The following is a 22,880-nucleotide window of genomic DNA, read 5'->3' as shown; positions in this document are numbered from 1 at the left end:
CTGCATTTTCACAGGTCTAATCCAGTCTGACTTGTCACCTCTTTTATGAAGATTTCTGTTATGGCAGGAAATAGATTAGCAAGATAAGAAAAATGCTGTTAGGAAGGTAGTGCATTGAATAATATCATGTCATAGAAGGCCTGTTAACAAAGATGCACAAGTTTAGACATTGTTTAAAGGATGGTATAGAAATTTATCATTAAATAAAAAAGTCTCATACCTGGAGGTGTTTGTATTTTGTCCATCACTAACAGTCGGGCATAATGAATGCTAGCAGAAGTCTTCTGATGCTAAAGTTGATTTATTTCACTTTACCAGGTAAAAGCTAATATTTTCAATTTTCTCTAATTTTCTCTATGTCAGGTAAAATTGTACATTTGGGTTGTTTACTTTGGATCTGAGATATGGGGATTTGAGTAATTGCCAAAAAGTAATCCCAAAGGTGGTCTCTGAGTTACTTGTTTTGAATGATGAAGCATAGAGGATGAAAATCAGCAAGATCTATTTTCTGTAGTTCTGGAGGCGCAGCAACTCACAGTTTGGCCTGAAGTGACTGGATACCTTGGACACAATGTCACCCTGCCCTGCAAGTTCAACAGTGGAGCAGAAGGCACCGTTATTTCTCAGGTTCAGTGGGATATCCTGCAACCTGAAGGAAAGAAAATCATAATTATTATTTCTGGTGTTCAACATGGAGCTCACATTCATGAATCTCCTTTAAAGGACAGAGTGGAGATTTTAGAACAGTCTTTGATCATTAAAAGTGTGAAAATTAGAAATGCAGGATCTTACACCTGCAAAGTTACATTTCCCAATGGTTCATTTGAATGAACGACAAAATTTATTGTTTAAGGTACGTGAAGAACATTTACACAAAACTCTCATTTTAACATGAAGTGTATGAAACGAGCATCTTAATTCTACTATATATAAGATGTTTGGCTTTGTTACGTTCTCTGACTCTTCATGCTGCTACATACAGATGCAAATGTACCTTTTTATACAGTATGTGTCTGACCTGATCATGTAATCACTGGGCTTTAACACAGAACTTGTAAGTAGCTTCAATTTTACATCAGATCAGAGAATGTGTAGTTGTGTGATGCTTCGGTCAAGCACCATGCTGGCAATGGTGAGTGAATTATTACTCACCATAATTCACAGGTTCCTCTTCTCCTAACACTAAACATGTTTATATATAATATCTCCTGTTGTTTATTTCAGTTCCCTCTAATGTAGCTTTCCTCTCTGATATATGTGGTTCTGAAAGAGACGGGGTCAGCTCAGAGTTGGTTTTGAGGCTGCTATTTTAACACTCGGTTTCCTCTAATGTTGAGCTGCTCCAGAGATTTTACTTCTGTAACCAGTGACAGACAGAAATTTTAAAAGCTTAAGGTGCTGCATATGCTCCAACAGCTGCCGAATGTGAGTTGTATTTATCATATTTTATGTATTGCGTTGATATCCATCCATCCGTTATCTATACCCAGCCATCCATCCATCCATTATCTATACCCGCTTATTCCAAACCAGGGTCACAGGGATCTCCTGGAGCCTATCCCAGCTCTCTCTGGGTGAAAGTATGTGGGACTGACTCTTAGTAAACTGCAGTTTTTATAGTGAAACGTGTCACCAAGTGTTACATCACTGATGTGTTGGTAATAGTCTCTAGACAACAGCAGATCAGTATTGGTTTTGTTCTTTTCATGGGATTTGTTGACAGTAAGAAAAGCAGTGAATATGAGCACTCATCTCTTAAATAAAACCTCAAACCAGGGGTTTCCATGGGTCTTTAACTCATGCTGTCATAAATCTTACTGCACCTGTAATTGAAGTATCTTTGAATGTATGTTACACCCAGGAAATTTGTTTCTTACAACTCTGTCAGTTTTGATGGATGAGTAAGTGGGAAACGTCAGTCTTAGTCCCAAGGTGTTACAGTGCATGAAATGTAATATTGAAAGTGGCTATTAAAAATCCTTCCACAGACAAATGTTGAAGAATGGAACAGAAACATCTCTCACCAGACTGGAATTAGCCAAAATACAAAGTTATGTGAAATGGTACTAGAGCAGTAGCCAGTTTTATTTTTCACTGCTGCTCAAATGTGATAAAAAAAGACAATATGTTCTCACATTCAGTTAGCACGTAAAGTTCCTATTCTTCTGAAAGCGGAACAAATAAAAATACAAATAGTGTGAGAGCCAAAAGAAAACTGAACCCAGTGTATTACTATTTTAATTTTTTGTGGCCATATCAGATTCTAGGTTCTCAGTTTTATTGTGATTTTTCTCAACTAAACTGGACATCACATTGTTTGGCAGCAATGATGTGTACATCTTTCTTTGTGAATGAGAGATAGAGGCTGGAATTGTGGTTGGGCTAATTCCGTAAACTTCTCTACAGTAGTTTTAAACCGAAAAAAGCAGATTTGCATGTCATGTATTGTGTCTAATCCAGTAATACAGGTTGTAGTAAAAGTTGTTGTATCCTGCTCAGTATTCTGTGTACAATGTCTGTCTATTGTACCAAAAAAAGTGCTAAAATTTGGTTTGTAAAGCATTATTATACTGTATTAGTTTTAATTCTTTGTATGCTTCCATAAATTTTATATTGAAATTTTGTGATTACAGTACGATTCAGTGGTGTGCTGTCGATGTGTGAGAACACTGAGAACTTGTTTTCTGCTGTGTAAAAAGATGTGTTTAAGGGTTGATATTTAATTCTAATTTTGTGTGACATTACAATTTTTCTGTGAAGTGTGTACTTTGTTCACAATCTGTTTGCTTTGAGATTATTCTGTCATTTATCAAATCATGCTGGCAATTAGGCAGACAAAATTATTGCATGCACAGTTTGGAAAACAATACTTTGTTAAAAACATAACTTTGTTTGTCACTTTGTGGCTTCACAAAGTTCTGCATTTTCACAGACCTTCCCTAACATGTGTTTTTTAATCTACTTAGAGATCTGTCACAACAGGACAGATGACAATTTAAAGGGAGTGCACTGTGCAGTGCTGCAAAGTAACTAAGTACATTTACTTGAGTACTATACCTGTATGGTTTAATTTGGGGCCTGACCTCCCAGTTACTTTACTTGATCACACTATCAAATAGAAGTATATTTAAATACATAAACTCACTTCATCATGACCAGCTCATCAAATCACCCATGGTCTGCATACAGTACATGATTTACCCCAAATGCTCATTCTGATGCAACCTTCAGCCTCTGGTATATCTGGAGAATCTCTTATCCACATACTGCTCAGCTTCCATGGGCTGCATGTATCGTATAACTCAGACATAGGAATGCAGTGAACGGTCCCTGTGAAAAGCAAGCCACATGTCACTGTGGGACTGTTTGAACATTTTTATTCCAAAAGACGTTTGTGTGTCTATAGGTTTGAACAACAGGGCGAGCTCTCTCAAAAACATCTTTGCACCTCCACCCCTGAACCTCCAATGCCCCACCTTTAACGCACAAGCATACTATAGAATCTCTTGCTCTGCAATAGGAATAATACCAACAATTGAATCATAGTATTTGTCAGTTTTAATAATCCATTTAGCACTAGTATAGAAATATGAAAAGATACCAAAGGAAAGAGAATAAAAAAACAAAAAAGGTTTCATTTGTGGAGCGACCATTCACCCCATCTGATTTGTTTTGTTACCCTCCCTTCCCTTTGAAATTCATATTAGCAATATTTTGGCTTTTTAGGATTTATACCCTTCTGTTTCCTCTCTACAATAATGCTTTGTAGCTAATAAATGCTTTCGGCTGTAGCTATTAAGTGACTATGTTGGTGTTGTCATAGGTGTTGTATACAGAACAAACAAAAGACGAGGAAAAGAGACTCTGAAGACAAATTTGACAACAACAAAAACAACAACCAGATGAGTTTACAGCCTTTAGACAACAAGGGAATCAGAAAAGAAGATGTTGTGCGTGAGTGTGTTTTTGTTTGTGAATGCATGTATACAGTTCAGCTTGTTTGGTCTTGTCAGCATTCTGGTCACAAAGCAGAAACAGACACACATCAGATCCAAGCCCACTTCTGCTGACAACAATCAGTCAGAGAAGCAGAGGGATATGTGCAAACAATGTTATCATTCATTATCTGCAACACAACAGTATTGACAAATCTGTTTCACTGCTAAATGCATATTTTTATACATCAATGTTACGTAGACAACAATGCCTTCGTTTTTCAAGGGATTTTGTAAAGGAATAAATTGGTGGTTTTGCATGTTAACTCACATGCTTTGTATTGCTGTTGATTATGGATGGGTGGGAGGCCAGTGAGGGATCATGTCCTTGTTGTAGTTCCTCAGTTACAGATGAAAAAGCAGCTGCTAACGCTGAACTAAAATGGAAAAAACTCATGGCACTCAAAAGGTTAGAAATCATTTTTAGAGAATTGTCATTGATATGTTCAAGAAAGCACTGAGAAGGATTGAGAATCAGCTGCTGAAAAAGGAATTTGGTAATATTTTGCATTTAAACATTACATCAGCCAATTCCAAAAATCTCTGGATCTCAGTATTTCCATAAACACACTGAACCTGTAGAGTTAGTTAATATATACTATTACAAGTATATTAAAACTAAGAGTGTGTACCAAAACCACCCCCTTGTTCAGTAAGTAGTGAATCACTGCAGGGAATATTCTGGGAACTAATTTGGCAACCGATTAAATAAACACTGCATCACTGAGTCACTGACCTGCATGATAACAACATATCATCCTGGAATAGATATTATGACTGTGTATTCGGTCTGTGTATTAAAACATCAAAACATAATACTAACTAGACTGTTTAATAGAGGTGCATGTGCTTCTGCAGAAAACCTTTTACAGAGGTGGTATATCATAAAATACACAGATGCAACACAGAAAACGATGAACTAAAGAGGAGTCATTCCTGATATATGTGTTGCTTTCATGTAAATAAATGGATTGCATCTCATTCCTTAGTGCATTCCAAAGAAAAAGACAAAAAACAATGTGATTGTTCTACTGCTGTACCTAACCTTCAATGGAGGCTAGCACTTCATTCCATGTGAAGGATCAGGATGACTGATGTGCCCACAAATAGCTGAGGATCTGATGATGGGAGGTGACTGGGAGGTGATAGTGCAGCCTGATGCTCGTCACATTTCATACTGTAAGATAAAACGCTGTAAAGATGATTTAAAGGGTAAGATGGACAATATTTTTGTGAGACCAAAAGACCAGAGCAAACACTGAATTAGTTCAATACCCCAGTCTGGCTCCAGCTCCATCTGAAGATGCAATAAATACACAGTTTTTAAAGAGGCAGTGTTTCTCAAATTCCAAAAACAACTAGGCACTATTGTTTACAGGAAACATTACACAAATGGGACTTGTAGATTCACCTGCTTGTGTTTACTGCAACACAAAAGTGTGTTGAATTGACTACACATAAACTACAGTGTTCATGGTCATCGGGACTTAGCTATTTATTAGTCAGTTCAACTCCCCGTTTGGTAATTTCATGGGATTTGTTGACGGTAAAGAACATTTTGAATAACACAGGGGTTATATTTGAATGCTCAAGCTTGTGCAACTTTTCTGCCACAGCTGCTTGGTGTGAAAGCAGCGGCTACTTGGGAAATCGAAGAGGTGTTTAAAAAACAGATGCTTGGCTTTGATGAGCAGCAATAAAATCAAATGTACACACTAGAAAATTAAGGGGCTAAAACATGCAAATCCACCAGTGTATTCCTTTAAGCACCATAGCTGATATAATGTAGTGTTTAGAATTTTAGTTGGAGTTTCACAGAACAGTGGGGCTGTAACATTAACAACACACACAAAAAAAACACAAGATCTTCTACCCAGCTTCAGTGGAAAAACATGTATTTCTCCTAAACCTATTTATCTGCATGTTTTTCTGTTTAGTTCCCTTCTGAATGGGTCCCCAGCCGCTGAGGAGAGTAATTAGGCGATCAAAAGCTTGAGACAGTATTGACAAGGCTGTGTTGAGACTATCACTCTGGCAGGAACCTCTACTGTGAATGGCCAAGTCTGTCTGTTAAACAGAGAGAAGGGAAGAAACTGCAGCTACAGCCTGCTGGCACATTAACAAGCCCCTTAAAAGATGCCCAGAATTAACAGATCAGGACAGGATCTAATAATGGATGTAGTTCAGTCAGGGATTTCTCATTCAAATTCACTTGTATCCTTTTTGCTCTCCGCATCTCCAGATCTCCTCTGTCTGTTCTTCCCTCTCTCTGCTCTTCTCTATCTTGCCGTTCTGTCTCTGGCGCTGCCTCACCCAGCCTCTATCTTTTGCACGCTGTGTGAACAGAGGTGAAAAGGAAGTAAAGGCTTGGCAAGCCGTACCCAGGATAACGAGGGACATTAATTTCACGTTTCAAAGGCTCTCGCTCACTCTTGTCTCTCTCTCTCTTTCTCCTCTTTCTGTGGCTGTCTGATTATCTAATATTAGGAGAAGGATGCTGTCGCTACATGGTTCTCCTCGCTGTGAGCAGTAACAAACAGACTTACAGGAAGCACAAATTTTATATGTACACACAGACACAGTGTAAAGAAAGGCAGACCCACAGTTTCCTCTGCTACTGCTTGTGTTATGTGTCTTGAAGTCATTTCACCGACCTTCCGAGAAGCCATCCAAAAAGCAGCTACAGGGCACAGGGAGGGACACAAAACTTTTGAACACAATAAGCCATATTAAAGATTCTTAGTTTGCTATAATCCACCATACTGTCACACACAGTCTGTATTTAACTCTGTACTTCCCACTGAGAGCAATTGTAACAAAACAAGAACAACAACAAAAGAAAAAAAAACAACAGGAAATAATTCTCTGGAAGTCTTTTAGTTGCTGTTTTAAAATCACATACAGATACAGTATGTCCTCCACCAAGGCTTCATTTTACTAGAGGGGTGGTTAGCTTCCAGGAAAGTGTCTGTGGAAGAAAACCAGCACCTGCCAAACTAAAGGTGAAGTAAGAGGGGAGTAAGGGGAGACAAGGGAAGCTAATGGGAACCATCATCTGGTCATGTGCATTTCCAGTCAGATTTGTCCAAACTGAACTCTTCGGAATTGATTACAGAAGTTTCTAGCCAGTTTTGTATCTGTAGACCAAAGGGTTACATTTTATCTTCTTTATTCATCTTTTAAAAGTTGTCTCATTTCCTATTGGCTGACCTGACCGAGTTCAACTTTTTTTTTCTTACCCTCTTTTATAATGTGATGAATTTCATTTGTGGAAACAAAACAGTGTTTCAGCAGCACAAATGTCCTCACATTACTCAGGCTCCATGCAGCCCTCTCATCCCACCCACTGCCTTTCAGTCCTGCTCCCTCAGTAGGTCTGTTGTGTTGCTGTTCTGTGGAGGCGGAACAGGTCTGAGGGTGTGAGGTGGGGGGCTGTGATGTAGCCGCCGTGGGCTGGGCCCCCCTCCACCCTCACTGTCTGTGTTGGATGAGGATTGGGGTGGGGGTGGGGGTAGCCGGGGCAGGGGTGCTGATGAAGGTGGTATTCTTGTTGAGGTTGATCCTATACTGCTGCCTGATCTCAGGCTCTGAATCCTTCGGCACTCCTGGCAGATCCTCACATGGGTGCAGCTGCGGGCAGGCAACATCACAGGGGTAGGCGCTGGTGGAGGAGGGGTAGTGTTGGCTCCCAGTGGATCATCTAGGATCCGCTGTGGTCCAGGCCCCAGATCTGAAGGCCCTGTGCCTCCTGCTCCACCTGTCAGAGGGCCAACTCCACTGTAGAGCTTGCCATTGCTCAGGCGCATCTCCCGGACCATGCGCAGGGGCCTAGGGGCCCCCAGTGCTATGCGTGTGGGGTGACGCAGTGCTACTGAGCTGCTGAGGGGCCGACGGCGACGCATTCGTGAGCTCTTCTTACAGGAGACGGCGTTTCGGAACTCTGTGATCATCTCCTGACAGACAGACACCTATTGGAGAAAAAGAAGGAGGAGGAAAGAAGGGAAGACAGAAGGGAAGGGAGGGGGCAAAGGTAGGAGGAGTGCCACAGACACAAGGTAGGCAGGCAGCAGAACAAGACAGTGGTAAGGCAGTACATAAATAGGAGAGCAGAGGGAGAACGAGAAAATGAAATAAAAAGCAAATAAAGAGAACGAGGCAGAAAGAGCAGACACAGTAAGGCATGGTAAAAAGTCGCAGGAGAAGCAAGGGCACAGCGATCAACAAATGGAGGGATGATTCAAAAATAAGAAATGAGGAGGTGACCAGGGAGGATGTGGAGATGGATAGAGATGGGAGAATATCCAAGGAGCAGAGAGAGTTATTACAATCCAAACACACCAAACACCAAAATGTTGTTTACATTATGGGCACTTCATTATGGCACTATGCACTATGAACACACAGGCAGGCCTGCAAACTCAGGTGTATACACAAATGCACACTCACGCCACTCACACATACGCACGCACGCATTTCTTTTTACATTCCGACAGTATGACGACTGCAATTTGCACACACGACAAATACGATGCATCACCATGTCCACTACAGAGAAACAACATTTTCATTGAAATCATAGTAAAAAGTCATGTGCTCACATAAACAGAAACAGTACTCGTTATCCGAGAACAGACACTGATGGCCGAATGAGAGGAGGTGTGTGTGTATGTGTGTTTGAGGGAGAGACAAAGCCAAACGCACAGTGAGATGGGTGAGAAGTAATCCAAGAATGGAAACGAGGAATACCAGCGTACATGTGAGGCATGTAAAAGAAGATACATCATGACATTTAATGCCAGGGAAAAAGATCACACTACTTCTTTATGCAAGCAAATATTGGCATTTCTCAATATTGCTTATCCGTACCATCAAGATTTAGCTCACAAACACTGCCAAACTGTTACACACCAAACACTAAAAGAGCACAGCAGGCAGGACATGCAACGCAAAGTTATATTGTCTATTTTTTGTAACATTTTTGGAAGCTATAGCAGTTCAGTGCTGCATACTTCAGCATTCCTCTCATATCACATGCACATAAAACATTGAACCTCAAAGAGCACACACGAACAAATACATAGAAATGGAGTCAAAAGCTGAAAAAGGAATCTATCCACTCCCATACACAAACAAACAAAAACAGCATAATTAAAAGTGCTGGCGGGATGCCATGGTAACCTACTGGGGTGTGTCTGTGGGGTCGGCGAGGGCAGGTATGAGGGCATACCTCATCAGTCTCTGCCGAGCGGCGTGTCGACCACACAAACTCCATAATGGCCACAAACACGGCAATGATGAGGCCACAGATCAGCACCACAAAGATGCCCCCAATGTTCTCCATGCCCAGACCTGAGAATGGGCAACAGGAAACACATGTTAGTACATATATATTCATATACATTCACAATGGACACACAACTTGTCATGTGTGTACTGCACAGCCTGTGGAAATTGTGATATTCTGTGGTTAAAGAACAATTAAATATTTTTGACAACTTTGCTTATTTGGTTTTGGTTAATATTAGAAGCTGGTTAGCACAGTATGGCATAAAGACTGGAAACAGCTAGCCCGGTTCTATCCAAAGGTAACCCAGCCAGCATAAAATCACCTTCAAACCTCAGTAATTAACAGGCTTTAAACACACACTTTAAACATGCATTAAACATGCATGTGTTTAAGCCACAGAAAAAATAAAAACAGCAGTCTGGGGTGTGTGTTGTGCTCATGATGAACTCTATCTAGGGCTGGTGTGTCATGACTTTTCTGAAAACACAGCTTACTGAGAAAGAACAGACTAAAAAGTGACATTTAGAGCTTCTGATGGTGAGATGTTACCTTTGGACAGAATCATACTAGCTGTTTCTTATAAAAGGTTTTATGCTAAGCTAACCAGCTGCTAACTGTAGCTTCATATTTATTCCACAAAATGTTTAACTATTCCTTTAAGCACCTGAAAAAAAGTGCATAACATTACAAACACCACAGTGAACCTGGAGAGCTTGTTATGATGTTGCATTATAGAAAGTGCAGGATCCAGGATTTTTGGAGCTTGATCCATACAAAAGACTAAAAATCAGGTTTTCCTCAGCTTCAATTTTGATCATTCTTTTGAAAAAAAATCCCAATTTTGAGCATGTGTAATACTAAATTGCTGGAGTGCTCTTTCAATTCCATTAAAAAAAAAACACAAATTACCTAAGACGACATGTCTGAGTAGATATCAAAATTATGAGAGCCTGAAACACTTAAAACTGTGCGGCTGAACGTCAATGGTGCCGAACAGCCAAGCATGAAGTGTTTAGTTCAGAGTTATCTTAACCGTTTTAAGAGAGATTTACATCTGACAGCAGTGGCATTATTGCTGAGGCATTTTCACTGTACTGGTCATTTCTACTGACACAGGCATTTAACACTCACACGTGCACAGTCACCATGCATGACAAACAGACACACTCATACTAATAAAATTCCCATTACACACCACCTGGGACAAACAGAAGACATTTAGGAAAGTAGACTGTGCTAAGCACCCTTCACAAGGACATTAAGTTAAGCATTAGCCATTAGCAGTACTGTAGCGCAGAGTGAGGAGACTATTACTGGGTACATTAGAGAGAAGGAGGGAGAGGAGGCAGACAGATGCAGTCGACTGACCCTTGGCACGGTGGTCCTCCTCTTTGGGACACTGGCCTCCTTCCCACCACCTCCTTTTTAGTATCTCCAGCCTGTTATTTTCCTGCAGCTGGAGGATGGCCAGGGTGATCTCATCTCTGAACGGAGACCCTGGCAAATGACAGGAAAGTAGGATAAGAGCAAGTGGTGGAAGATGGAAAAGGTGCAGTAAAAGAGCAGAGAGAAAAAAAAAGAAAAGGTCTATTTTAGAAGAGAACATAAACATGAAGTGAAGAAAGTGTAACAAAAAAAGAAAAAGAACCGCTGTTGCAGCCTGGAGATGCCTGAGTGATGTTATGGTAAGAATGAAGACAGGATTAGTGAGAGATGAAAAGTGAGATTACACCCAGATAATGCCAGCGGTTAAGCTGCTGGTCAGGCAGCATACAAAGCATGTTAAAAACTAAACACAGTAGAAGAGGTTGGAACAATTTAAAGGATCAGTTCACCAGAAATTGCAAATATATTTTAGCAGTTTTGTTAATGTTATCTAGACATGAAGATAATCAACAAATGACATGAACAGTTTTTCCAATAGAGCTACATACTACAAATAATAAATAATATAAAAACATTTTTTGCGCCCACGTGTTTGCTTTTGCAATAGAAATGCTGTTACACACTGTACTAGTGACAAATTCCAGTAGCACTGTTATGTGTTCACAGAGTCATTTCAATTCAATTAAAGGAACTGCACTTAGATGTAAATGAGAAGATCAATACCACTCATGTTTTCCTCCTAAATGTGAAGCTTCAGCCAGGAGATGATTAGTTTAGTTTTGCACAAAGGGGGAAACAGCTAGCTTGGCTCTATCAACAAAACTAAACTAAACCAAAAAAATCTACTAGAACCTATAAATCCCACAAATTAACAGATTATGTCTTTGTGTTTTTATCTCGAGAAAAAGAAGAAAACGTTTTGCAACAATTTTCTAATTTCCTTTAATAGGTTTGTTGATTCAGAAAGCCAATGTTTCCTACCAAGAAATAGTTTAGCACATTCTCACTATCTTCAGCTGTATTGATCATCATCAATAAAGCATATTCAAGCATATTTCCCAGAATTCCTTTAAATTGGACTCAAAATCCCTATAGGTAAGTGAGAGAATATATTTTTTCTATAATTTAGGTAAAGGGACCTTATAAGAAATCCTTCAGAATATATAAATGTCTTAGGATCTCTTTCCGTTTGTCTACTCAGTAACTCTGCTTTATCCTTCTTCACAAGTTTAGTCTGTCCTTCCTCTTTCTAGTCATGTCTTCCTCTTCTTCGCAAGAATAGATCACTGTGATTCAGGGACACCACCTCTATGTGCTAAAAAGGAGCTTCAGAGGAGCCAGATGTGTGTGGAAAAGCAATTAACCGCATGTTCATTACTTCCACTTGAAATATGTACTAAGCCCTCAGATAAAAAAAAATTAAATCAGCCACTTACAAGACATTTTCAGATCTAATCTCTTAGTACAACTATATGTGTCTATTTAGCATAAGTGATCTCATGCAGGTGTTTCTGCCTCTCCCCCTGTCAGTAAATGAGTTTTTATTCATTTTGAGTTTCGGGATCAAGATAACCCCTCATCACCCTGCACTCTGTTGGACATGAGCAGTCACAGTATGACCATTTCTCTGCCAGATCTTATGAATACTGTAGCTGTTCACCAGTCCAGCAGACTTAATACCAGCTCTATTCTTTGTCTAAGAGGTCACTGGGGCTATAGGTGACCTACTTCACCCTTAACTGTAAATAGCCCACAGTTTAATGATTTTGTCTCTGACTATTTAAATAGAGCAGGAATCCAGTTTTTCTGAAGAGATTCACCTTGAGCTTAAGGATTATACAGAAAGTCCTTTAAGGGGATCATTTTTACACAGTTGTGGGGATACATTATGTATATGTCATCTTTATATTTTTAGCTACAGTAAATTTGTGAGATACCACTACTCATAACAGACAAAGACAATATATTTACTTCCCCGGCACTGCACTGGCACTGTTCTTATTTTAACCTTCAGGCTGAAAATGTTGTGTCCCATTGGTCATTATGTCGCTTTTGTGTCTTTAGTTACATGTGATGCCATTTCCTTGTCTTTATCCTTCCTGTCTGTATATTGCATATCAAAAAATTAAGAGGCTTTACTGCATATTTTAAGATTTAAAAATAAAAAGGTCATTTGATGTCACCAACAAGTTGGTATTAAAACATGCTTTGTTTGAGAAATGATGCAAGTATTATTACCCAGAGGCATGCCGATGCCATAGCCTTTGGTGTCCAGCAGGCCTCCTATCTGTGTGAGATTGCAGTTGAGGCCACGGTGGTACTCGTTCATGGTGCTCTCCATCAGGAAGGCGTATTTGGAGTTGAGCACACGGGCAATGCCCTCCTCTGTGCTTTTTACAAATACACTGGGCTGCTTGGAGTTCATGTAGTTCCACATGCGCTGGTAGGTCTGGTAACGAGAGTTCTGTAGAAGAAAAAACAATAGGAATTCAACACAGACTACAATTGAGTGTTCATATGAGCTCCATGTCCTATCATCTGTCTTTGCTGCATTAAACAAATGGAGGTTGATACAAACGCAAGAGAGGAGACAGATAAAGAGAAATATGCATTATGGATAAAGAGGGAAGGGAAGTACACGCAGAACAGTAAATCTAGTGTGAATAATGATAAGCAGAGTAAAACATCAATGGCAAACAGGGATAAAGGAGAGAAGAGAGTAGAAGGAAAACAGCAAGGTGAATCAAGGCAACAGTTTAATCGCTGACAACGTAGCTGATGCACCATCTTTCATGCATATGGAGGAAAATCAGCACACGAGGTGGTTCGGCTCCAAAACAGGATTAAATGTTTAATGTGTACAATTATATGTGGTATGTCTATGTATTGTCAGAAGAAAGGGAAAGACTTGAGAGTGTGGCAACAATACAGGTATATAGTGTATGCATGGATGGATTAGGCATTGAACAGGGTTATGTACTGTACCACTAAAACTGGATTACATAGGCAAACATAAACTACTTTTTCCATACGGAGAAACACCAGGAGAATGCAAAACACACACATTCACAAACTGGCATGAGGCCATTTCCCAAGCATGCATATAAATAAACATATACACTCACCTGCACACACTCCTACACGTAAATACACCTACACACAAGGACGAAACCCAAGCGCACGATGACAAACACAGATGTCGACACACATGCCGGAAGCGGTCTCATAAGCAAACACAGGCAGTCAGCCACTTAACACAAACACAAACATCCATAAAGAAACAACACAGGAACTCAAAGATATAGTAGCAAATATAAGGACAACCATTCACTCTAGGCATGGCAATAAAGACAGAGGTGCTGCACTAAATCACACACACAAAAACTTTATGAAAACTGGTTGCTATACAGGCAATTCAGGAAAGTCCATTCAACTGCAATCAAAAATTATACAATTTAACATGTACACACTAATACAAAAACACACATATTACCATCCATATTACCATCCACAAATCCCAAGAAAAAAGAAAAGAAACAAAAAAAAGAGAATAAAAACAGAACTATTTGAACTAGGTCCTACCATGAAGAAAGTCATTGTGCTCCCTCCATGGATGGTACCATATTCGATGTTGGTCTGGTCAGCCAAGTCATCAGGAGACTCGATGGGAACCTCCATCCTCTGGACAGTCAGGAAGGCTGCCAGGTTGGCTGTGTAGGAGGAGATGATGATCAGGGTGAAGGCCCACCTGTGAGGTAAAGACAGAGGAAGGAAAAAAAGTAGGAATCAGAAATATGGATGAAACTGCCTACATGGCATCATTATACAGAACTGCGCAAAGGTTTTAGGCAAGGAGTAGCATCAGGTAGGCATCTGATTCATCCCACATGACAAAGAGCCCAAAAAAACACACAGTTCGAGTCAGAAATAACTATCTTCAGAGAGCAAAAGAACAAACAGTCATGCAACAGATGTTTTAGACCCCACAGAGTTCCGATCTCAATATCACAGAGTCACTTTGGTGTTACATGAAGAGACGGAAGACACTGAGACAGACTGAATCCATAGAAGAACTGTGGCAAGTTCTTCCGATGCTTGGAGGAACCTATATGCCATGTACCTTGAAAAACTGTGTACAGGTGTACCTAAGAGACCTGATTTTGTTATTAAACACTAATGGAATTTAGTGTTGTTCTCTTTACTGCACTTTGTTTGAAGGGATAAACATCCATGGCATTATTGCTAAAAGCTTCCTAACATTACTTTTATGATGTAGACCCTTTGCACAACACCATACATAATGAAAACATTTTTCCCCTGATAAACCAATTCAGAGATTATGAGTAAATTAACTGATTATGTTGTGTGGGAATGTTTGTTTTTAGACAATGTAAATGAAACAGCTGACAAATCAAGACATTTTATCACATTAATGCAAAAACCATGGACAGTGCTGTAATACATCCCTAAATGTTAAAGGGATACATACAGTGCCTTTGTATAAATAGTATTCCTAAATGTGCAACATTGCATTGTAAGTTTCATTACATGGATAATACTCTACAATTGCAAACCTGAAAATGGGACCCTTGCTGAATATCTAAAATCTTCATGAAGAACATTATGCACTTACTATATTTTATAAGATCACTTATCCCATTATCTTGCTCAACTCAGCGTAATTTGCTCTTCCTTCCTTCCTCCTTTATCTCCTTAGCTCCTAGCAACTATTATTTCTTTCAGTCACTGTTGCCACAGGAATATCATCAGGCTAGTAATTCTGTGAGCTTAGTGTTTTTTGTATTATTTGCATGAAATACTGCCTCCTAGAAAATGTAAAAAAAAAAACTTGCGCTCTATGGAGGCTATTGTATACGCCTATAACTAAGAAAATCATGTCATTCTTTTACACAGCAGATATGTTAAAAAAGAAACTCTTGAGAAAAGATAAAGATTCCTGATTAAGAAACGTATAACTCTGAATATGAAATCACATGTCTACATATGTGGTTTTAAGGTTCATTTAAAACTATCAATTATTGGAATCCACAGGTGCAGGCCAATGGCACATAAAGCAGCATCACCTCACATTTTAGTTCTAGTCTGGAGAAGGAGACACTGGATTACGATCAACTTCAACATCACTTGTAATGTCACAAATACTCATACTCATATCTCATTTTCCAGCGACGTAATGTCAGAGTGCGCATGCATCATTCTGCACTGTGAAATTATCAAGTGAATTAATAAGTAAAACACATTTTTGAGTGGATAGGGGCTTCAAACTGGATGTGAACACAAGCACAAATTTAACCCTTCAATAACTTACCACACTCCACTGACACATCGGGTGGACAGAGCTCTTGGCATTATCTCTGATCCCTGCTGCATGAAGCCTCCGACCGGAAACCACAGGCTGTTTCCCAGAGTGTACTGGTTCTCCAGCATGTCCCTGCGCTCTCGCAGACACGGGTGGGGGTTGTACCACTCATACGGGCTCAGCCTGGTTGGGGAATACAGGTGTAGGTGAACGACCTTGAAATCATACTTAAGCAGAGCAATGTACTTCTGTCATCTTTATGTAGTCACCACCAATGAGCCATTAAATTCCAGTCAAACTGTCTGCATGAGGCTAAGGTAAAAAAAAAAAAAAGACCCATGTTTAGCAAGATAACTAGAGCACAGATGTGAGCTACAGACTATCAGTAGTGTCCAATGTAATGTATTGACCTTGCAGCGAGGAAGAGCACACAGCTGACAGCCAGGTAGGCCAGCAGCATGAAGAGCCAGACAGCTGGAGAGAAGGGATCGAGGAAGGAGAAGTAACCCGGTTTCCGACCCTGGAGCAAAGAAAAAGAAGAAGAAGAAGAAGAGAAAGAAAAGCAGAAAGATGAAGAAAGAGAGAGAGAGTGACAGGTTGTCAGAAACAAACGTGTCAGGAGTTAGCAGTCATTAAATGCTCCTTTTGCACCACAGGAGGGCAGTATCCTTCTCTGCACATTATTTACTGATAGTAAGTCTGCAGTGCTTTGATTCATTAATGCTACAATCCATATACGCTCCATTTCACAATGCATACTACTGAAGCATACGTGGCTTAGTCCCAAAACCTAATTTGCAAAGCTGCCACAGTTACACAGCACTGACATATTGAACAATTTAAATCATATCTATAAATTTCAATGTGCACACAGCTGATGCAGCAAACAGCATACTACACACATACAATCTTCATCTTCAAAAGATGAGATCAACTATTATGCGATAAGCAGCCCGATTCTTTATGCTTCATCTAACAAGTGTAGCCCATTGGCTTTGCTATGTCCCATTGGCTTTACAGCAGTGCAAACAAAAGAAATGAAATCCAACACAAGATCTGTTGTGATTATCACTCAGCATGAGCCTTACATGCCCTAGATAGCACCCTCACCAGTTGAACTCTGTACAAGATGCTGATCCCCAGAGTCATGAACGGCTTAGAGAAGTCAATAACTTTCTCTCTCTCTGACGTGATGGTGAAGCCTGCCACAGCCAGGTCTGCTTTCTGTAGAATTGAAAGAAAGGAAAGGTAGGCAATTTGGATAGGGAGAGAAAAGCGAGAGCGAGGGAAGATAAAGACAGAGTTAGTGGAGGAGAGTCAGGGAGAAAAATGACAACTTGTCAGGTAAGTGTATACAAAGACACTTGATGCTTCACTGAGTATATGAGAGCCCTGTTGGAATAAAATGGAGGTTTCCCGAATGATAAAGGAAAAGTTTGACTATCCACTTGAAAACACATCTGCAAAATCATATAGCACTCACTGCCTTTCCCCGTGGTACACACACATTATCCACATCCAAATGAGGATAATTGGAAGTAAGCATTGGGTGGCTGGTCTTTGCACCTGTATAAAGCCTTGCAGATCTCTGGTTGCAATGCCTCCCCTCCATCTATTCCATTAAAAGCTAATTGATGAACATGGGCTGCTAATTAGAGCTGAATGATCAAGCATTGAGGAGGGCAGGGAGGGAGAGAAAGCGTGAAGAGCTGGGGGAGCAGCAGTGTGGAAGGCCCCACACAGGGACCACAGCCTGGTAATTGAAGTATACCGTATGGTAATTAAGCAGAGAGGGGCTCTCATTAGCCTGCTTCAGCCAGAGTGACTGTCAGCGGCACACTAGGCCTGGACTGGGGGAGAAAGAGAGGGGGCGGGCTGGGATGGGGTGGGTTACTGCGAGGAAAGATAGTGCAGATGATTTTAAGCAATGCTACCACTCTCTTTTGGGGAATTATCAAGTCAGCTTTTGTCCTAGATAAGAGTCTTACTCCCCTCTGAGGGCAATTTGAGACATGGGAAGTTACAGCAGAGTTGTGGTTTGGGGCTACAGAGTGAGAGTGTGTGTGTGAAGGAGGCTGTGTGTGTGCTTGCTTGTGTGTGTTAAATATAAGCTTCTGTTTGTAGAGACACTAGAACATTTTAGCATGTTTCTGTGTTTCTGGTGTGTGTGTGTGTGTGTGTGTGTGTGTGAGAGAGAGAGAGAGGGAGAGAGGGAGAGAGAGAGAGAGGGAGAGGGAGAGGGAGAGAGGGAGAGAGAGAGAGAGAGTACTCACCCTGTTGATTAACTCTCCAACCATGCCAGTCCAAGAGCCATTGGGCTCTGGAGCCCCATATAGCCCATCATCCACCAGCTTGATTTTGAAGGAGAATTTCAAGATGTCTGCCAGCTCCCTCAGCATGTCGACACAGAAGCCCTCATACTGATCATTGCCCTGGAAGTCCTGGTAGTTGTCTTTACGCATCACATATGGGTTCTCCTGAACATGGGCGAAACATTACCCAGTTTGAGGAGATATTACTGTCTAAAATGCAAGGCTTTTAATGGTCCAAAAACAGATTTCTATGGTTAAAAAAATGACTTATGTCAGAAAAAATGTAAATGATTGTCAACACTTCATTGATTTCTGTCTGTGTTGGATGTGAAGATTAATGCCACTCTAATATCTACTCCTTCAATATGAAGCTACAGTATATCCAGGATATAATTACTTTAGCTTAGCACAAAGACAGGGCACAGAGTGTCGCCCACCTGCAGCATCTCTAAAGCTGACTAATTGACACGTTATTGTTTCTTTGTTTAATCAGCGCGGTTCAGTCTTTACACTAAGATAAGTTACCTGGCTGCAGCCTCATATTTGCTGTACAGACATAAGAGCGATATTGATCTTCTCATCTCACTCTTGGCAAGAAAGCAAATAAGTGAATCGAACTATTTCTTTGCTTGAGTGCGCCAATTATACTGAGCTAAAGAAAGAATACTTTCACAATGCTAACATCCTATGAGCAGAAATCCCACGTTACACAGTCAAGGGTAAACTCATCTTGGGAGAAAGCAGCAAAATAGCTCATCTGACTGCAAACACATATGCTTGTCACAACACTGAATATCTGATTCACCTCCTTTGTTCTAGGTTGGTCTATCATCTAGTTTGTTTTCTGCAGTATTTAAGGTTTTTGCTGTTCTGTTGGATTGTCAGCATTAGGTTATATTAAAGCACAGAGCAGTGCATAGGGATTAACTCTATCAAGTAAGAGCAACATCATGTAAGAGATGTATTGATTTACTAATATGGAATGACTCAATTCAAAACCAGAAGGAGACAACTTCAAGTGTTTTAACATTATCGCAGGACTCGGGTTTCGCCAGTTTGAATTGACTAACACGTCTCTTTCAGTGCTCTGTCAGTTTCTATGACAGCTACAAGAACAGCAAAATTAACAGAAACAGACCACAGCACAGCATGAGCTGTGGCACAGCCTGTGCAGCTCCACAAAAACAACTCTAACCTCACCAGTGTGGTGGTCCAGAAGGTAATTGCAACCTTACCAGTATGGTGGTGACAATGAGGGTCTTGTTTGCCAGTGTTTCAGAGACATTAATATCCAGGCTTGTGGAGTTCATTGCCAGAGTATTGTTGGAGTACCAAATCCCAATCTAACAGAGCAGACAATGTAAGAGAAAATCAATGGCTATTGTAGGGATAAAAAAATGTACTGTTAGGCAAATAAGGATTTCAGTGAGTGCAAGTAACCCTATTGGTCTATTTTGCAGAGCGCATGTTTAATATTTCATGCTTTATTCTCCATTCTGTTACATACTGTATATGCACGTTAATTTAATTGTTCCCTTTGGACCTATACACATACCTGCAGTACCATGCACTATTGTAAAGAAAACGTGATGTTTATAAGCAGAGTAATGAACTGGGACGAGATGGTAAAGACGGTAATGAAAAGCATTCATGATCAGCTTCATCGCCATGTCTATTTTCCTTTACTAACACCCTTCTTAAATTGCATAAAAACAGCTCACATATTTTGACTTTATGGAGACAATAAAGTCACTTAACTACATAAGTGTGTGATTATGACATAACCAGTGTGCAGAAGTGGAACCGCAGCTCGCAGAGGCATTTCTCTAGAAGATATTACTGTACATCTTTCAATAGGTCAGAGGAGAGGTAATGACTCCTCAGACAGAATCACAGTTTTTCTTTGACTCTCTTTATCCAGCCTTGACATTTAAGACCAGTCTCTCTCAATGAACCACCGCTGCTTGTCTACAAGGTGGGTGTCGCTGTGAATAGAGGTGGTAAGAGAGTTAAAATGTTAATTGTCGCAACCTAACTTTCCCACCAAGTTAAAGATTACATTTAAGCGCCATTTAGTGTTAACACTAGAGACAGCTGACCTAGTAGAGCCTGCGAGGACATATTAAGGGAAGGTGAAGAGGAAGTGCTTCCTCCTGTCAATGAACCACAGCAAAATTCTCTCAGTCTAGATCTGCAGTGATGTGTGTATCTATGCTTCATTTACACTAGTCTTGACTTTGAAATGCAGGCAAAATGGGTTTAGATTTCCATTTTCTGCATTTATTGCTCACTACAGAACTTTTCATTGACAAAATAATGCCTCAAAATGCTCCTAAACGCTTTACTGATTGAGTCTGCCAACATTTTATTATGGTTTTCACATTGTCCAAGTACCCATAACAAATGTGTTGTGGCTTTTATCTAGTAGATCAAAAAGACAAGATGCCCAGAATATCTGATCCAGTAAAATGAATTTTAAAAAAGATATATGAAATAAAGGTTAGGATTACACAGAGGCAATGTAAAAGAAAAAAACGGCACAAATCCTTTTCAAATTAAAGAGACCCTTGCTTGAGATTTGGTGCTGCAGCCTTAATTGATCATTAGCTTATAGAGGATAATGTTAGCTAATGTTTGCAAACTTTAGATAGATATTGCTCTGTAACTGACATTACTGAAGATGTTTGTCTTTACTCTAATTGAGAAATTGTTACACCATGTTTTAGCATTCATAGTTATCTAGTAAATGCTACTTGTGACGAATTTTGGTGGTTTTTAATTACATCCATCCATTTATTATATATACCCGCTTAATGCTGTTTTTTGGGTCACAGGGATCTGCTGGAGCCTATCCCAGCTCTCTTTAGGTAAAATGCAGGGGTACACCCTGGACGGGTCACCAGTCCATCACAGGGCCACATAGAGACAAACTACTACACACACTCACACTCACTCCTATGAGCAATTTAGAGTCACCATTCAACCTGACATACATGTTTTTGGACTGTGGGAAGAAACTGGAGTACCCAGAGAAAACCCACCCAAAGACCAGGTCCACATTAAATAAAACCAGTGCAGTTTAAACAGAACTCCTGTTCTGTAAAAGACAAAGGCAAAAATAAACTCCATGAAGACCTCATAAAAATTTTACATATACTGTAGAATGAACAGTAGATCTATTTACTTATTTACGCTACATTGAGCTTGAGGCTAATTAATGAACAATGATTTCTGCAAATAAAGCAATGTTTAGTATAATAGAACATTCATTATTGAAATAGCACTTTCAGATTAAAAAAAACAAAAAAAACAAGTTAACGCTAATATTCTGAAACAAGCCTGAAAAAGAAAATACCTACATGTGTCCTACAATGACAGATAATAAAACACTCAAAACTACAGACCTGCTAGAAAATTGAGCAGTTGTTTGTAATTCAATTGATGAACTATTCATGCTGCTAATATATTCTAATAGTCTTAAGATAAAACAAATATTAACATATATTTGCAGCTGTTACATGACCCACATCAGATTGTGGTTACACTACAGTGCCGGCAAGTGAGACCCATTAAACAGGCCTAACAAAATACAGATTTTTGACCACTATCAAAGGAGTCTGTGGTGAGGCTGACCTCAGAGTTAAATGCTTCTCCCGGCATTGTGAAATCAGATGGGTGACCTGTAACTAACCCAAAGCCTATTGGCGATGTGACCTGTCTGCAGCATGATAACAGGTGACTCCTGACCTCTTTGTGGCCTCCTCTGTGTTTCTCCAGGATCCGCAGGGTGTAGTTGGTTCTCTGACCTTTGCTGTTGAACTCCACACGCCCTGTCAGCCCATCGTACTCCACCTGGCAGGCAGACACAGAGGGAGAGGTGAGGACATATGAAAGAGGCAAAGAAAACAGGCAAAGGAAAGATAAGAAAATGAGAGAATAGTTGGTAGAAAAAAAAAGAGGAGAGATGGAGAAATAAGCACTATGTTCTGTATTCTTCTCACTACCAATCATGATTAGGCAAACAGATACAGAGACCAGGAAGCAAGAGAGGGTGAAAGAAAAAGAGAAATAAAGTGTAAAAGAGATAGAGGAAATCTGTAAGACTGGACAGGGATCATCAGTTTTGGACTAACTAGGAGAAAAGTGACTGCAAGGCTCAGATCGAGCAGCACAGAGTCAACAGCTGCCTAATAAGACTAAGGACTGCACCTCACAAGTCAGCTCTCACTTTCCAAAACCCAGGTGCTGGCACAGTTAGTGAGATCGATGACAAATGGCACAGTGCTGGAGATGGAGCGCACCATGATGTTGACTAACAAAGACAGATGTTGGGCCGGTGGGGCAGAGGCAATGAAATATGGGGCTCGGGCTGCCTTGACAACAGGTCGTCGATGAGAGAAACACACAGAAAACCAGAGATGGGAGATGACAAAGAACAATAAAAGACAGAGATTACATGCAACATGAGATGATGGTGATACAGGAGGTACTTGTACTGTCATCATTTATCAATAAGTCAACCAAAGAAATTCATTAATATATGAAATATGAGGCTTGAATCTTTTAGCTTGTTTATATTA

At 40.1% G+C, this 22,880-nt stretch overlaps 1 protein-coding gene across 1 annotated transcript in view; it reads right to left on the bottom strand.

Moving 5' to 3' along the window:
• Window positions 1-7,348: 7,348 nt before the first annotated feature.
• grik5 (glutamate receptor, ionotropic, kainate 5) overlaps window positions 7,349-22,880 on the bottom strand; it is a 65,672-nt gene continuing 50,140 nt past the window's right edge. Inside the window, exons 10-20 of the mRNA XM_026316977.1 lie at window positions 22,048-22,152; window positions 19,536-19,643; window positions 18,262-18,465; window positions 17,099-17,212; window positions 16,399-16,508; window positions 15,998-16,171; window positions 14,251-14,416; window positions 12,907-13,132; window positions 10,651-10,779; window positions 9,178-9,344; window positions 7,349-7,963 (exon numbers count right to left, since the gene is read on the bottom strand). Coding sequence (XP_026172762.1) covers window positions 7,349-7,963; window positions 9,178-9,344; window positions 10,651-10,779; window positions 12,907-13,132; window positions 14,251-14,416; window positions 15,998-16,171; window positions 16,399-16,508; window positions 17,099-17,212; window positions 18,262-18,465; window positions 19,536-19,643; window positions 22,048-22,152 — 2,118 coding nt within the window. The remainder of the gene's footprint in view (window positions 7,964-9,177; window positions 9,345-10,650; window positions 10,780-12,906; window positions 13,133-14,250; window positions 14,417-15,997; window positions 16,172-16,398; window positions 16,509-17,098; window positions 17,213-18,261; window positions 18,466-19,535; window positions 19,644-22,047; window positions 22,153-22,880) is intronic.

Source organism: Mastacembelus armatus, chromosome 16 (assembly GCF_900324485.2).
Source record: "Mastacembelus armatus chromosome 16, fMasArm1.2, whole genome shotgun sequence".
NCBI lineage: Eukaryota > Metazoa > Chordata > Actinopteri > Synbranchiformes > Mastacembelidae > Mastacembelus > Mastacembelus armatus.
This window is presented reverse-complemented; position numbering and strand designations above follow the sequence as displayed.